Genomic DNA, 18,239 nt, shown 5'->3' with positions numbered 1-18,239 from the left:
CGGTGGTTAAGGCATTGTCAACCTCAGACTGATAATGTGCCAAGATTTGATAGATGCAGATGATATAGTCCTTATTGCAAGCTTACTGAAGAGTTCAGGAATAGAGTGGACAAGGCTTGCTATGCCCTAAGTCGGTGTGTGTTTGAAAAGGATTAAGTAAGCCGGAAGGCCAAGACAATGGTTTATAAAGCGGTCATTGAGCCTATAATTGCCTATGGCAGTGAAAGCTGGACCGCAAATAGAAGGGATATCAGTAGGGTTAATGCGGTCCAAATGAAATTCAACAGCCTTATTCAAGGAGAGCTCAATATGCAGCCGGTTGAGAGGATGATTGAAGATATACAGCTATCTTGGTTTCACGTAAGACGCACGAGACAGGTGAGGAAACTACTGATGTACATTGAGGCTAACGAACAACTCAAGGATCTTGCTAGGAAGAGGTAAAACTTTAGAAGAGTGATGGTCATCCCTCAAAGCCATGGTAGAGGCACGCTAGGAAGAGAGCGGAGATAAAGAGAATATCCCAATTTGGTATAAAATCTGATATGCTCAAACTGGTTGCATTCGGAATTCAGTCAATACACTGGAAAAGGTACAAAACACAATCCAAAGTACCCTAGAAATAGAATAACAAAATTTTCCATTCTTACACTCATTGAGGCATGGCTAAGTTAGTATTATTAGGTAACCATGTACACCTTTTATACATATTCTGAACTTTATGAGTTTAGCTAATCTACGAGATGTGTCATCAATGTTTTTTAAGGTGTTAATTTGGCATTCCTGGCAGAAAGGCAAGAAAGTACAATTCATTCAAGAGGTGTTAATAGAATTTAATCTTGAAATAGCATAAGAAGTACTTTAACGATCTTTTATCATCGTCATGCTCATTACATATTGCTTAGGAATAAAGTGACAAGTTCCTTCTAGCTCTATTTGGAAAGTTGTTGAACGGATCTGTTGCTTCATCAAGGGCTGTGAATAGTCCTTGTCACCATCAAAAAAAAAGTCAGAACTTGATTGAGTATAGTTTAAGTGATATTAAAATGTGCTTTATTTTTAAGTACTTACCTAAATTTGTATGAATTATAACTTTTTGTTCTGTCCCATTCCAATGCGCACTATTAATAGTATCCTTTTCAATATCAGTCCAAAAAACGGTATCACTTTTCGAATCCCAATCCAAAGCAACAGCACTTTTAATTCCATCGACAGGAATAATAATTTCATGGCTATGAACGGCGTTTTCATCCAAATGTTTTATCCTCAACTCTTTCTTCCGAGCAAAAATTAACAATTTTTCTGGTTTCTGACAAGATTTTCCATCGGAAGTTAATTTTTGCCCCATAGGACAAGCACAAACGAATCCTTTCGCGTTTGGTAAACATAAATGGGCACACCCACCGTTGTTTGTTCCACAATGGTTATCGTATTTTGGTTGTCTCAAACTGTGGTAGCTATGGATGTCCATTGGAAAGTGTAAATCGGAGTGAATGGTTCTAAATCCGGCTCCGGTTGCTTTATTCGCCGTGGAAATTGATTTTGTGTGCCAATCGGTCCAATAAATTGCATCTTCAAAAATTGTTAAAGCAAATGGATGGGGAAGTCCTTTACTAATAACTTTTCTCCGATCAGATCCATCGAATAAAGCCGTTTCTATAACATTATGTTTCGCATCCGCCCAATACAATCGATTGCTGGTATAATCCAAAGTTAAACCATTCGGCCAAAAAACCGAGTCTGTAATTATACTCTTACGATTCGTTCCATCCATTTCAGACCTTTCAATTTTCGGAGATGGTCCCCAATCGGTCCAAAATATCAACGCTTCACCGGGATGCACAGAAATCGCTCTCGGTTTATCCAAATCATTCGCAGCTATTATTACCCTTTCTTTTCCTTCTAATGTAGAAACTTCAATCCTTCTCGTACCAGAATCAGTCCAAAATAATAAATTATGAACCCAATCTAACGCGATCCCTCCGGGGGATTCCAATCCCCATTTTATAACATCTTTAACATTAGTTCCATTCATATAAGAAGATTTAATAACATCAAGGGTTAAATCTGACCAAAAAATTGTTTTCTTGTCGTAATGATAATCAAGAGCTATGGCGTTGTGAAGACCTTTTAAGAGAAATGTGTATTTTTGGTTGCTCAATGAAACTTGGCGAATATCAACGCGGTTTGTAAATAATAAAGTTGGTGGTGCTCCTAAAGCTTTGCAAGATCTTAAATCGGGTCTTAAAATATACCCTGTCATACAACCACAAATAAAACTTCCTATTGTGTTATTACAAGTTTGGGAACAAACAGGATCAGTTTGATACATACATTCATTAATATCATCGCAACTAAATAAAAAAAAAATTATTTAGAGATAATCAAATTTGTAATTAATTTTACCTTTTTTGATCTTGCCCTAATTGATAACCGGGTTTACAAGAACAACCGTCTTTTCCATCGTGGGTCACAACGCAGTCTTGGGCACAAACGGAATCTTTTTCGCACGGTTTCTTCGTCGAACAATTTTTTTCATCTTCACCTTTCGGACAATCTTTTTGTCCGTCACAAATGTGTTTCTTATTGATGCAAAAAGACGTCGAGGAATCGTTAAAACCGTCACCGGAACATGGAAATTTTGAATCATCACAGACAATTTCGCATTTCAATTCATCTTCACCTTGACTACAATCTTGAACTCCGTCGCAAACCCAAGTTTTCTAAATATTAAAAAAATTGAATGTTAATAAATAAGTATCGTACGAATCAAAACACAAATTAAAAAATTGTTAAAACAATAATCTTCATAAAATAACCTGTAAAGTGAGTCCAAACTTGACGCATTTATCTTATAAAACCAAAAAGTTCGAACTTTCAACTTTTAATTTTGACATATTTGTCAACTTCAAAAAAAATCCTTTAAAATGAGTCCAAACTCGGCATATTTAACTTTAATATTAATGGAGATACAATCACTTCCGGTTTGAAACGTCAACGCCAATTTTGATATATTTGTCATCTTCATTAAAAAACCTTTAAAATGAGTCCAAACAAGACGCATTTATCTCAAGAAACAAAAAAGTTAGAATAAAAAACATTAAACCCGAAGTTAGCAACAATGAAGATAGCAATTTATTTTTTAAATATTAATACCAACCTTAATTTTTTATTTTTTTTTAATTATTTTTTATTTTTGTTTTTGTTACAAATTTTAAGACATGTTATAAAAATTAAGAATATGTCAAAATGACATTGACATTTCAAACCGGAAGTTGCTTATACCTCGAGTAATATTGGAATTAAACGTATCATGTTTGGACTTATTTTAAAGGATTTTTCACGACAATTACAAATATGTCAAAATTGACGTTGACATTCTTAACCGGAAGTTGACCATAACTTCATTAATATTGGAGATAAATATGTCGTGTTTGTACTCATTTTAAAGGATTTTTAATGAAGATTACAAATATGTCAAAATTGAGGTTAACATTTTAAACCTGAAGTTAGTTATCATATAATAGACAAATGGACAACTTCATGGTGTTATTTCGTGATGTATTCTTTATTAAAAAAAAACCTTTAAAATGAGTCCAAACAAGACGCATTTATCTCAAAAAACAAAAAAGTTAGAATAAAAAACATTAAACCCGAAGTTAGCAACAATGAAGATAGCAATTTAATTTTTAAATATTAATACCAACCTTAATTTTTTATTTTTTTTATTATATTTTTGTTTTTGTGACAAATATTAAGACATTTTATAAAAATTAAGAATATGTCAAAATGACATTGACATTTCAAACCGGAAGTTGCTTATATTTCAAGTAATATTGGAATTAAACGTATCATGTTTGGACTCATTTTAAAGGATTTTTCACGACGATTACAAATATGTCAAAATTGACGTTGACATTCTTAACCGGAAGTTGACCATAACTTCATTAATCTTGGTGATAAATATGTCGTGTCTGTACTCATTTTAAAGGATTTTTAATGAAGGTTACAAATATGTCAAAATTGAGGTTGACATTTTAAACCTGAAGTTAGTTATCATATAATAGACAAATGGATAACTTCATGGTGTTATTTCGTGATGTATTCTTTATTAAAAAAATCTTTAAAATGAGTCCAAACAAGACGCATTTATCTCAAAAAACAAAAAAGTTAGAATAAAAAACATTAAACCCGAAGTTAGCAACAATGAAGATAGCAATTTAATTTTTAAATATTAATACCAACCTTAATTTTTTATTTTTTTTTATTATATTTTTGTTTTTGTGACAAATATTAAGACATTTTATAAAAGTTAAGAATATGTCAAAATGACATTGACATTTCAAACCGGAAGTTGTTTATACCTCGAGTAATATTGGAATTAAACGTATCATGTTTGGACTCATTTTAAAGGATTTTTCACGACGATTACAAATATGTCAAAATTGACGTTGACATTCTTAACCGGAAGTTAACTATAACTTCATTAATATTGGAGATAAATATGTCGTGTTTGTACTCATTTTAAAGGATTTTTAATGAAGATTACAAATATTTCAAAATTGAGGTTAACATTTTAAACCTGAAGTTAGTTATCATATAATAGAAGTTTTATAACTGAAGTTAATCTAGTGTTAGTTACTTTTTCGCACTTTCTTTCTATTTTTAATTTTTAATCATATGTTGATTCTTGAATTTTTCCCAAGTTTCTTAATATTTCTTTTGTTTAAAAAGAGCGCTCTTAAATTTTAACCTGTAAACTTGTAACACTTCGTACTTAATTTCATTTTACAAACTTTTTAAACATTAATTTTGTAAATTAGTAACTAATAATCTGATTTCGACTTAGATATGTGATCTTTTTTAACAAGAGAAAAAGAAACATTAAGAAACTTGTTTGTAAAATGGATAAGATGAGAGTTGTTAATTTATTTGAAGAATGTCTGAAGATGGCCAAGGGCCGAAACTAATTAGACTTAAATTCTTTATAAAATAAAAACCAGTTTAAAAGTACAAAATCAAACTCTAGATTATTTTCTTTAATAATTTAGTATTTGTGGTTAAATTTACGCCACGACTTACAGAAACACCCTGTATAATCGTAAAACGTACCAAGCGGGTTCTGTGCTTGTGATAGCTGTCATCAGTGTTCTGTGATAAAACACCAAACAATTTTCAATAGTCTGAGCCTGTCTATTCTGAGAAATCTTATATTTTTAGAGAGATATATAGAAACCTTGGTAACTATATACCGGGTGTCCCTCAGAAGTGGCTCACCCCCATATTTTTTTTTTTTATTATTAGTGATATAAGAAAACCATTTGGAATGCATAATTAGGCTGTTAAAACGGATTATTACGACATGAAATCATTGTCTTTGTACTTCCAGTTATACCGGATGTGAGTACTACTTCGCTAAATTTTTAAATCTATAATTCTTTTTTCTTCAGTTGGGTAGAGAGCATAATTTCACATAACTTTTACTTGAAAAAATTTTCACGATCGCTTATAATTTTTGAAAAAAAAATTATTTTCGTTATTTTTTAACGTTGTATTACAACTTTTGACGCATAGTAGCTAGGTTAATAGTATAAACTACGCTATGTCCCTCTTGATTTGCTATTTCTCGAGCAGTGATCACTGCTATGCTTTAGTTAGTGGTTCTTTTTTAATAATGGTGTAAATTAACAGTTGTATTAAATTAGTTTTTAAAGAAAAACGCGATTTTTTCTTTATTTTTTGTTCTTCTACACTAAATGTTTTGTAGCTGATAGTAACTTACAATGAACATTGTACATTGTAAGTTACCACATTCGGGTTTAGCCGTATTAATAGACGTTCGACTAAACTCGAATATTTCTAGATCTAACTCTAGTGTTATTTCTACTTTTAATTGTTAACTAACACTGGAATTAGAACTAACACTAGACCTAGCTTTAATTTTACTGTAATAACTTCTTAGTAAAAAATTACCAAAATACACGTTCCATCTTTACAACTATGTTCATCATCGGAACAAATTCTCGTTGCAGTGTGTTCACAATCAGCTTCGTCTTCATTTTCGCTACAATCTTGTTGTTTATCACATCGATACTTTTCCGGGATACAACTTCCTGATTTACATCGGAATTCTCCGGCTAAACACGGATCTAAAGTGGTCTGGCAATCGACCTCATCACTCCAATCTTTGCAATCGTTGTCGCCGTCACATTTGTACTCGATTTTAATACAATTATTATTTAATATACATTGGAATTCCTCTTCGCTGCACATAAACGGTTGAATTTCTGCAAATAATACCAATTATTGTTGATGAGTCACATTTTTAATTTTAGACGATGATTTAACGTAGTCAACATCTGATTATTATCGAAACTAGCGGTTATTACATACCACAATCATTTTCATCAGTTCCGTCATCACAATCGGGTTCTCTATCGCATTTCCAGCTTAAAGAGATGCAAGATCCATCTTCACACGTGAATTCATCCTCCGTACACCTATAATTTAATTAATTAAATCAGTTTTAATAAGTAATTGGTGGTTGTATAACGATGATATAACAAGATACTATCTTACGCACAATTCTATCTGATTGGAAAATCTTTGAATCATTCATAAAAATTTAAGTGCGGATATAAAACGCTTGAGTAGATTCCGATATAAACCTAACTATCATTCATGTCGTCGTTACTTTTCATTGATGCTATAACCGTATTCATAAGAGTTTCCTTATAAAGTCCGGATCAAAACAAAAACAGATACGGAATACGTCCTTATAAATAGTCTTTTCCTACGCGGTCGTTCTTTAAATTATAATTATAGAAGCAACCGCTAATGACCCATGCGGTATGCGAGGAAATAAGAATAAATCGAAATAACCGAGGTTAAGAATGTCACCACGAAAAACATATTTTATTACTTAATTAAGATGGAGAGTGTGTAACTCTTCGTGGCGTGATTAATTGTTGTTTCTTCCGGTGTAAAATCAAAGAGAAAATATAAATAATAATAAACAGTTATTTTATGAATAATTTTGTAGGACATCATGCTGTTCGCGAACGACCAAAAGTTTTTGCTGTGTTACAAATATTGAAAAAACGAAATTTGTCACAAATATTCTATAAAGAATAAGCTTTAATTTAAACCTAACTTGATCACTTTAGCTTCATTAGGGACGAAAATACCATTTTTTTTAAAATTAGTTGTTTTTTGAAAGAAATTGGGTTGGGTTGGGTTGGGCCTTTATTTAAAAAAATCATATTTCCGGTGCTACAAATATTGAAAAAACAAAGTTTGTCTCAAATATTCTATAAAAATCGAGCTTTAATTTACACCTAACCTGATCATTTTAGCTCCATTAGGGACGAAGATACCAATTTTTTAAAATTAGTTATTTTTTGAAAGAAATTGGGTTGGGTTGCCTTTATTTAAAAAAATTATATTTCCGGTGCTACAAATATTGAAGTTACGAAATGTGCCATAAACATTTTATAAAGAATAAGCTTGAATTTAAACCTAATTTGATTACTTCAGCTTAATTAGGGACGAAGTTATCGATTTTTTTAAATTAGTTGTTTTTTGAAAGAAATTGGGTTGGGTTGTCTTTACTTAAAAAAATCATATTTCCGATACTACAAATATTGAAAAAACAAAATTTGTCACAAATATTCTATAAAGATTGAGCTTTAATTTACACCTAACTTGATCACTTTAGCTTTATTACGGACGAAGTTATCAATTTTTTAAAATTAGTTGCTTTTTGAAAGAAATTGGGTTGGGTTGCCTTTGTTTAAAGAAATCATATTTCCTTTGTTACAAATATTGAAAAAACGAAATTTGTCACAAATATTCTATAAAAATTGAGCTTTAATTTCAACCTAACTTGATCACTTTAGCTCCATTAGGGACGAAGATACCAATTTTTTAAAATTAGTTATTTTTTGAAAGAAATTGGTTTGCCTTTATTTGAAAAAATCATATTTCCGGTACTACAAATATTGAAGTTATGAAATGTGCCATAAACATTCTATAAAGAATAAGCTTTAATTTAAACCTAATTTGATTACTTTAGCTTAATTAGGGACGAAGTTATCAAATTTTGAAAATTCGTTATTTTTTGAAAAAAAATTGGGTTGGGTTGCCTTTATTTAAAAAAATCATATTTCCGGTGCTACAAATATTGAAGAAACGATATGTGCCATAAATATTCTATAAAGAATAATCTTTAATTTAAACCTAATTTGATTACTTTAGCTTAATTAGGGACGAAATTATCAAGTTTTTAAAATTAGTTGTTTTTTGAAAGAACTTGGGTTGCCTTTACTTAAAAAAATCATATTTCCGGTGCTACAAATATTAAAAAAACAAAATTTGTCACAAATATTTTCTAAAGATTGAGCTTTAATTTACACCTAACCTAATCACTTTAGCTTAATTAGGAACAAAGTTACCATTTTTTTTAAATTAGTTCTTTTTGAAAGAAATTGGGTTGGGTTGCCTTTATTTAAAAAAAATCATATTTCCGGTGCTGCAAATATTGAAGAAACGATATGTGCCATAAGCATTCTATAAAGAATAAGCTTTAATTTAAACCTAATTTGATTACTTCAGCTTAATTAGGGACGTTATCAATTTTTTTAGAATTAGTTGTTTTTTGAAAGAGCTTGGGTTGGTTTTACTTAAAAAATCATATTTCCGCTGCTACAAATATTGAAAAAACAAAATTTGTCACAAATATTTTATAAAGATTGAGCTTTAATTTAAACCTAACTTGATCATTTTAGCTCAATTAGGGACGAAGATACCAATTTTTTAAAATTAGTTATTTTTTGAAAAAATTGGGTTGGGTTGCCTTTATTTAAAAAAATCATATTTCCGGTGCTACAAATATTGAAGAAACGATATGTGCCATAAACATTGTATAAAGAAGAAGCTTTAATTTAAACCTAATTTGATTACTTCAGCTTAATTAGGGACAAACTTATCAATTTTTTTAAAATTAGTTGTTTTTTGAAAGAACTTGGGTTACCTTTACAAATATTGAAAAAACTAAATTTGTCACAAATATGCTATAAAGATTGAGCTTTAATTTAAACCTAACTTGATCACTTCAGTTTAGTCTGGAACGATGTTATCAATTTTGCAGGAGACAGCCATATACACACCCTGCTGTTGGCGAACGACCAAACAGTTTTTGCAGTGCACGAAGAGGATCTACCCCATATCTTAACACGTTGGCTACCATATGAATCACTGAATCACAAACTTTCCCATGGCTTTGGTGGCCAACGTGTTAAATAAACTAGAAAAAGAATACAATAAATGGGGCTTGGAAATGAACAAAGATAAGACCCAATAGATGGTGTTTGTCTACATGTTTTATATATATATATATAGCTTGGGGTAATTATAAACAAAGACTATAACGATGTAATGAGGAAAGTTGGCAGAAGAAAAAAGCGATGAAGGCAATGCATTCGATTCTGTGGAATAACAACCTAACGATACAAAGAACAAAGAAAAATATTTTTAAGTCCATTATAGAATCATTAATTGATGAATCAGAAATGCGGGTTAGAAACAGAGATATAAAGACTACTAGCAGCAGAGATGATGTTTTGGAGAAGATGCTGCATAACCATGCTGGACCGAGTTGAAAATGAGAAAATAAGAAAAAGAATGATGGCACAAAATCTACGCCGAATGAGTAAAGAGTAAGCTGGGTGCCAACAGAAAGTAACAAAAGAGAATATCAATGTGGAGATGAAGAAGAGAGGACTGGGTGAAATAGAAATAAAATACTTTTGATAAATTATGTTTCGAATTTTATGTAGGTGGTAATAAAGCAATTTAATTTCGATGCAGCATCCTGCCCACGTTTCCTGATGACAGAAGTTTTCCGTTTTCCCCCCAATGGATTTCCTTTGATTTTTGACCTCGACACGACTCCGCGTGAACAGGTGAACGTGGGCGGTTAGATGCTGATACGTCCGTTGCCGTAGCAACTTCTACCCGCCCCCGCAGACTATCGATCGCGAGCGACTTCTCCGGAGTCCTGTCCGTTGGATGCCGGAGTCGACCGGCAATTTTCCAAGACAATTCGGAAAATTTTCCGAGGAGGGGCCACCCACACATCTCTGCTATTTTCGAACACGTTGATTTTCTCGCCGGTTTTGTTATTGTCGATGTCTTTGGGAAATGTGGGCGGATGGATTTTATTATTTTTACCACCATTCAGCTTGTACCATTAAGTCAAGTCATTTATGAAAGGAAGTTTATTTTTAAACTGATACTATTCATAAAGATTCTTCGTTATTTGAGATTTATAACGCGATGGGTCGTTAAACACGAAAATTAGTCAATTATTTTACAAAATATTACACAAAATCATTTGCGGCAACTAGTTGGAGTTTATCCAAGTTCACTTACCCGACTTTTGTGCAGTTCGATTCATCAGAATAATCCTTACAATCGTTGTCGTTGTCGCAGACCCAATTTTTTGGGATACATAATCCATTCGCACATTCAAATTGATCAATGGTACAATTTACCGATTCTCCTAAGAAACAAAAATAAAATCATTTCAGTTTATATTCACAATTTCATGTTTAAGAAAATAAATTTCGTCACTTTAACTAAATCTTTGTAGTTGAAATAGTTTTGGGCGTCGTCCAATACGCAACATGACAAGAAAATAGCAAATGCAGTACTTGGTACAAACATAAATCTTTCTCTATTTCTATTTGTTTCGGTTACTATTTCTTAGGTATTACTTACCACAATGAGTTTCATCCGTGTAATCGCCGCAATCGTCATCACCATCACACAACCAACTCTTCAAAATGCAACTTCCGGTCCTCGGACATCTCGTGTACTTCCCATTTTCTAAGTCCTCGCATTTTTCGTTGTTTCTCATCGTATTTTCGCAATCAATTTCATCCTCGTTTTTATCACAATCCGCTTCGCCATCGCACCTCAACATTTCTTTGATACACATACAACTGGATACGCATAAAAATTCCCCCCTCGTACAATCGCCACCGCATAAATGAACATCGTGAGTATCCATTTGTTCGGGATGTCTTACATATTGATTAGAAATTTTCATCAATCTCCTTCTATCCGGCGGTAATAACCCTTTCCCAAAAAGTTCGCCGGAATACCATCCCAAAGGTGGTCTTTTTATTACACCTGCAAATTCAGGTCGATTTCCATATTTACCACCCAAGTGGCGGACAGATGGGATTGGAAGATGGTCAATTGGAATCGCTATGGGAAATCGGAAAAGAGGATTTGGCAACGGTGACTTGTAAATAGGAATTTGAGAGATTTGAGTTGGTTTCTGGGAAGGACTAACGTAAACGGGCTTCATTCCGGGTGGTCGAAGAGATCCAGAACCGTACATTTGTCTTGCTGCACCTCGATGTGGTGGAGGAGTCACGGTTGTTTGTTCTTGGGAATCGCATTGTACAACTAAGCAGGAGAATAAAAGAAAATTAACTGTGACTAATTTTAAAAGGATTTAAGCTTTTTTTCGGCCAAAAGATTCAAGAACACAATTATTCTAATTCTCTTACGAGATTTTTTTTTTTATTCTATTCTAATTACCCGAGATTGCACAAGATGTGTCTTATTTTTGGTTCATTCTGCATTTATGAGTATTGCCCAAAAATGCATCTTTAGGAAATAAAGGCTGGTGTTGTAAGGAGTTGTGCTTCAAGTTACATGGGATTTTGAAGAGTTTCCAAAGATAACAAAAGATTTACAATGATTTCAAAAGGTGTTTCAAGCAATACCTAGGTTTTTGCAAACGTCCTGGAACTTTCCAGAATGTTCACAAATAATTTGACAACAATATGATCAACAATATATCTTTAACAATTTCCAAAGATGTATATTTTTTACTATATCCAAGGTGTGCTTTAAAAATGTCTAAATGTATCCAAGAACTTTGTAACAACAAGGATTTTGAAAGCGAACCTAAAATTTCCTGGAATTTTGAGGAATATCCAGGAATTGCTACATTTTCATGAATTTGTATAAGAATTTCCAAGTATAACTAACGAGTGGAGTTTGTAGGAGTTCCAAGAATATCGCGAAACTTCCAAGAAAATCATTGGGTTTCTATTTTCAACGACTTTTGTAGGATTTTCAGAGAATTTACAACAACATACTTCTGATTATTAAGTATATTCAGGATTCTAACGATTATCTCATATTTCTACTTTGTCGTCTACTCTGTTCAGATCCAGAAAAGCCTCATCTCTTCTAATTCTTGCAATTACTTCTGCAATAACTTTAACTATACTCAGAGTTCGAGCTTCTAATGTCCAATCACAAAACTGTGATCACAAACTGCTGTTGAACTCCGGTTGCGAAGATGCTATAATTTATTATAGTAAAATTATATACAGCATATGGAGAATCCAGACATCATCAAATTCATAAAAATCAGCTATTTGTATTGGATAGTTGGATGATGAGGGATGAAACAACCCCCAACTCAATTACTAAGCAAGCGGCGGTCGGAAAAAGGTTTAGAGGATGAACCCAAGACTAGATATGTGGATCAGGTGAAAGAAGACATTCTTAATATCATCCACTATAGAATCAAAATGAACGGAATGAAATGGAGGAGGCTTTTAGAATAGACTAAGACCCATAGAGAGTTGTCATACCACTGATGATGATGGTTGATGATCATCTTCATAACTAAGTCTGTCATGCCATTGCTGTCAACTATGAGCGTTGTGGTAATATCTCTCATGGTTTTTTTTAAGTATGTGGCGATGTTTAAGTATTTAGTTGATGGTGGATTTTGCCTTCTAGATGGAATTGAGTAGTTGTGATTTCCTGATCTCTTTTAAATTGCCACTCATTCTGATTTTAGCACCTCTCAAAACATTAACCTTCAATAATTCTCTCCCTCTTTGAGTATTCTCACTTCCACCATTCAGAGGAATTAGTATCTCTTTTAGGTATTGGAGACTACACATAATAATCAAGTTCAACCCCAATAGGACTTTTTTCATTGAATACAACTTTATTTTTATCCGTTTTGTCTTTAGCAACCTCATTGTAACAATCCCAATACGATATATAAAATCTCTTGTTGCAGTTTCTTCTCTTCACTTGTAATTCATTATCACATTCATTACTAACAGAACTGTCGCTGCTATCACTTTCGATTATTAATTAAAGTATCCCCTTTTTAATGCAAAAAGCCGTTTTGAAAAATCACTTTTAGTTCTTGAGAAATAAATTTTTGAAATAAACGTCAATTTTTTCGAATTTTGCAATTTTCGCCGATTAAGTTTTAAAAATTCGTATAAAATCTATTTCTTGGAATATGTGTATGAAAATTTCCCAAAGTGTTAATAAAAGTGTCCTCTTTCCAATGAACCAACCCGTTTTGAAAAATAACTTTTAGTTTTTGAGAAAACAATATTTGAAGTTTTGATCAAATTTTTGATGTTGCAATTTTCATCGATAATTTTCAAAATTCGCTATAAAATTAATTTCTTGAAGAATCCTTGTGGAAATATCACCAATTATTAATTAAAGTATCCTCTTTTTATTGCAACTAGCGGTTTTGAAAAATCGCTTTTAATTTTTGAGAAATAAATTTTTTAAATGATCGACAATTTTTTCGAATTTTGTAATTCTCGCCGATTAAGTTTAAAAATTCGTATAAAATCTATTTCTTGGAATATGAGTATTAAAATTTTCCAAAGTGTTAATAAAAGTGTCCTCTTTTCAATGGACCAACCCGTTTTGAAAAATAACTTTTAGTTTTTGAGAAAACAGTATTTGAAGTTTTGATAAAATTTTCGATGTTGCAATTTTCATCGATAATTTTCAAAATTCGCTATAAAATTAATTTCTTGAAGAATCCTTGTGGAAATATCACCAATTATTAATTAAAGTATTCCCTTTTTAATGCAAAAAGCCGTTTTGAAAAATCGCTTTTAGTCTTTGAGAAATAAATTTTTGAAATAATCGACAATTTTTTCGAATTTGCAATTTTCGCCGATTAAGATTTAAAAATTCGTATAAAATCCATTTCTTGGAATATGAGTATAAATATTTCCCAAAGTGTTAATAAAAGTGTCCTCTTTCGAATGAACCAACTCGTTTTGAAAAATAACTTTTAGTTTTTGAGAAAACAATATTTGAAGTTTTGATAAAGTTATCGATGTTACAATTTTCATCGATAATTTTCAAAATTCGCTATAAAATTAATTTCTTGAAGGATCCTTTTGGAAATATCACCAATTATTAATTAAAGTATCCTCTTTTTAATGCAAAAAGCCGTTTTGAAAAATCACTTTTAGTTCTTGAGAAATAAATTTTTGAAATAATTGACAATTTTTTCGAATTTTGCAATTTTCGCCGTTTAAGATTTAAAAATTCGTATAAAATCCACTTCTTGGAATATGAGTATGAAAATTTCCCAAAGTGTTAATAAAACTCTACTTTTTCCAATGAACCAACCCGTTTTGAACAATAACTTTTAGTTTTTGAGAAAACAATATTTGAAGTTTTGATAAAATTTTCGATGTTGCAATTTTCATCGATAATTTTCAAAATTCGCTATAAAATTAATTTCTTGAAGGATCCTTTTGGAAATATCATCAATTATTAATTAAAGTATCCTCTTTTTAATGCAAGAAGCCGTTTTGGAAAATCACTATTAGTTCTTGAGAAATAAATTTTTGAAATCATCGACAATTTTTGCGAATTTTGCAATTTTCGCCGATTAAGATTTAAAAATTCGTATAAAATCCATTTCTTGGAATATGAGTATGAGTATTTCCCAAAGTGTTAATAAAAGCGTCCTCTTTCCAATGAACCAACTCGTTTTGAAAAATAACGTTTAGTTTTTGAGAAAACAATATTTGAAGTTTTGATAAAGTTATCGATGTTGCAACTTTCATCGATAATTTTCAAAATTCGCTATAAAATTAATTTCTTGAAAGATCAGAGATTTTTGGAAATATCACCAATTGTTAATTAAAGTATCCTCTTTTTAATGCAATAAGCCGTTTTAAAAAATCACAATTAGTTTTTGAGAAATAAATTTTTGAAATAATCGTCAATTTTTTCGAAATTTTCCAAAGTGTTAATAAAAGTGTCCTTTTTCCAATGAACCAATCTGTTTTGAAAAATAACTTAGTTTTATTGTCCACCCTTTCTTCATTATTGACGTTATTGGCTATTATCTACTTTTGCAATTTGTCCATTAAGTATAATATGCTTCTAGTTTTACATTTTATGATGTAGTATAACACCAAGATGTTAAGGCTTCTATATTGGTGTTTCGATCAGGTTTCTACCATAATATTTTTAGAAACAACTAACGTTTGGAGAAACTCAAGCTGTAATTCTTGCAAATTTTGGTTATTTCAGGTTGGGTTATCATAATGCAACAGGAGCACAAAAATTGGAATTGAATGTTATTGGGAAATCAAAAAATCAAGAATTTGCACGTCAATTATGATAATCAAAAGACTGCTTGAATGGTTCGAGTAATTGTTAGATAAATTAGTGTAAAAGAAGTGTATCAAAAAGATCACCAAAAAGTTATGAAGTTTCCCAAAGCTCCCTTTAAGAAGTTTTGATTTCAGCCAATTGACCAAGTTATGGAGAATATTATGATGAAAGAAATATAGAAACGCATTGGGTGTGATCACGCAGAAAAAGTAAATTTAAGTAAAATTTACTTAGATACTGGCGGAGATGATAATAATGATGATTACGGAATATGTCATAAGATGTTATAAATTCTAGTATAGCTTAAAACGACGTTTAATTTAGTTTAATGATAATTTCTAAGTTATTATGTATTAATCAATTTCCTTTTTGAATGATATCGTTTTAATGGAGAGTAATAAACGAATCGAATTGATTTCATTCCGAGAAATTTAGCCAATAAACATCATAAAATGCGAAAACGCCCAACTACGGATTATGTAGTAAAGCTATAGTAGAGAGGCAGCAGGAATGAATGGGTCCATTCAAGAGTGCGCAGGACTAGCAAGGATGCTGTTCCTGATCGATATTTCCAGATTGTAGGCGGCTGGTATCATATATATATATATAATTATTCAATAACACAATAATACAAAATTAAAACAAAAATAACCCAAAAAAGTTAACATAAAAAGAAATTATTATTTAAATAAAATAAAAAACTTACGCGTTATAAGGGTTATAATTATAATTAATCCCCATTCCGATTTAATATTCTTCAATAAAACACCCATGATTTTTTAGATTGTTGATAAATCCTCTTGAGATGCTGATAAGAAGGGCATTTACACCCTCACAATAAAGTATCTTCTTTTATAGCTCATATTAACCGAAACCGGCGGTAAAAACGTTAATTTTGGTTAAAAAAATAAAAATAAAACTCCGGGGCGTCGCGACGCACTCACAGAGTTTTAAAAAAAAATTACACTTTTCCACATAAATCCATAGTATTATTAGAGTAGAATCACGATACAACTCCCAATTTTTTTTTAAGTGTTGTTTTAAAAAGTTGCACTTTCAAAATCGCTTCTGTACACAGCTGGCGCGTATTTTCGCGTTGCAAGAAGATGATGAAGGGTATTGTTGAGCGCCGCTGCTGGTCTCTGATGAGTTGAACGTGCGCAGACGCTCGCCAAACAGTACCAGGAAAAATAAGGAGGAGGAGATGAAGACGCCGGCGCCGGCGCGAATTCAAGGCGTTTTCGATCGCTATTTTGGACAAGAAAATTTAAAGGATGTAAAGTGACACAAAGTGGCGCCAACGCCGCAAATAAAAATTTAAAAAAGATACATTAATAATGTAACGCATCCAATCACAACGAACAGCTGTCTATTAAATCTAATTAAATTGATCTTCACGTAGCGCAATTTCCCGAGAAACCAATATAAATTACGTGCAAAAGACTCTCTCTTTGCCTCCGGCCCCAACATGAAATATGAAATACCATCTAATGCATTACAAATTTTCAGGCGGAAGAGGGGAGAATTACTCTCGATGGCACCGCGAAGACGAGATGTTTATAAATAGAAATCGGTTGAACGAGTACGGAAAGTCAAAATAAAATTTTTAAACTAAAATAAATAAATAAATAAATATGAAAGTGCACGCAAACCCGCATCTCCATAATGCGATTTATGCTACGTGTTTGAAATTGTTAATGGGATTTAATGCATAAATATATTCACTAATTTAATGTTGTGGTATGCATACAACGTATTGAGAGCGACAAACCAAACGATTATTTCCCACGACGAGTATCTATTTGGCGTCTTCAATGGTTGCAGAAAATTACTGTGCGTGTCGAATCACTTGAGAAGAAAAAAGAAAGTAAAGGAAGTTGTTTACATGTAATATAATCTATGAGAAAAAATAAATCAAAAAAACGAAAATTTGGAATAAAAAGTTTTTCATGTTGAAAATTTATACATGATAATATCTGCTTTAATTTGACTTAATCTTCCCACGGTGATTTTATATGTTAATATCTCAGATATTAATTAAATTAGATTAAATTAATAATTAAAAAAGAAAGGAAGAAAATAAGGAGGTTATAATTAAACGAAATTTTGTTACGATGAAGTTATTTTAATATTACTAGTATAATAAAATGATAACAATAATTATAGTGAAACGACGAGAACAACGAAAGGGAATTTTTACATAGTACAGTAAAACCTCGATATAACCGAGTTCGATAGAACGAACAAAATATTTTTAAGTCATACTATTAATATTATCTATTCCATGTTCATAGATAAACTTGTGGTATTCCCCGAGTCATTGAACTAAAATTAGAACTAACACTAGACCAGTGGTTGGTAGCCACTCTGGTGGGTTCTAGGTCACAGAGACATTAAGGGTAATAAGAAGGCGGACAAGCTGACCAAAGAGGCAGCGAACCTTCATTGGGTCCCAACCCGGTTGTGGACCACAAAAGCCATCTAAAACAAGTAATCATCAGTTGGGAGGCATCAACGCTGGAAAGAACTTTCAAAAGACACAACATTTTCGGTAAAGCTCTTTTGACATCTACCGACATAAAGGAACAAGACTTTGGAGCAATACTAAGGTTCATTAAGGACCTACATTTGCCCTAAACTTTTGTAAATTTACAATAGATCTTATAGGTCATGATGACGAGAGGGGCTACTCCTCTCAGCCCGGCAGGAATAATAATAATAGACCAGCGGTTCCCAAACTTTTA

At 31.8% G+C, this 18,239-nt stretch overlaps 1 protein-coding gene across 1 annotated transcript in view; it reads right to left on the bottom strand.

The window, feature by feature from the left end:
- LOC111417650 (LDL receptor related protein 4) overlaps positions 1–16,658 on the bottom strand; it is a 29,484-nt gene extending 12,826 nt beyond the window's left edge. Inside the window, exons 1-7 of the mRNA XM_023049986.2 lie at positions 16,202–16,658; positions 10,780–11,475; positions 10,432–10,561; positions 6,394–6,500; positions 5,974–6,287; positions 2,407–2,723; positions 1,072–2,354 (exon numbers count right to left, since the gene is read on the bottom strand). Coding sequence (XP_022905754.2) covers positions 1,072–2,354; positions 2,407–2,723; positions 5,974–6,287; positions 6,394–6,500; positions 10,432–10,561; positions 10,780–11,475; positions 16,202–16,268 — 2,914 coding nt within the window. The 5' untranslated portion in view covers positions 16,269–16,658. The remainder of the gene's footprint in view (positions 1–1,071; positions 2,355–2,406; positions 2,724–5,973; positions 6,288–6,393; positions 6,501–10,431; positions 10,562–10,779; positions 11,476–16,201) is intronic.
- Positions 16,659–18,239: the final 1,581 nt, after the last annotated feature.

Source organism: Onthophagus taurus, chromosome 11, assembly GCF_036711975.1.
Source record: "Onthophagus taurus isolate NC chromosome 11, IU_Otau_3.0, whole genome shotgun sequence".
NCBI lineage: Eukaryota > Metazoa > Arthropoda > Insecta > Coleoptera > Scarabaeidae > Onthophagus > Onthophagus taurus.
This window is presented reverse-complemented; position numbering and strand designations above follow the sequence as displayed.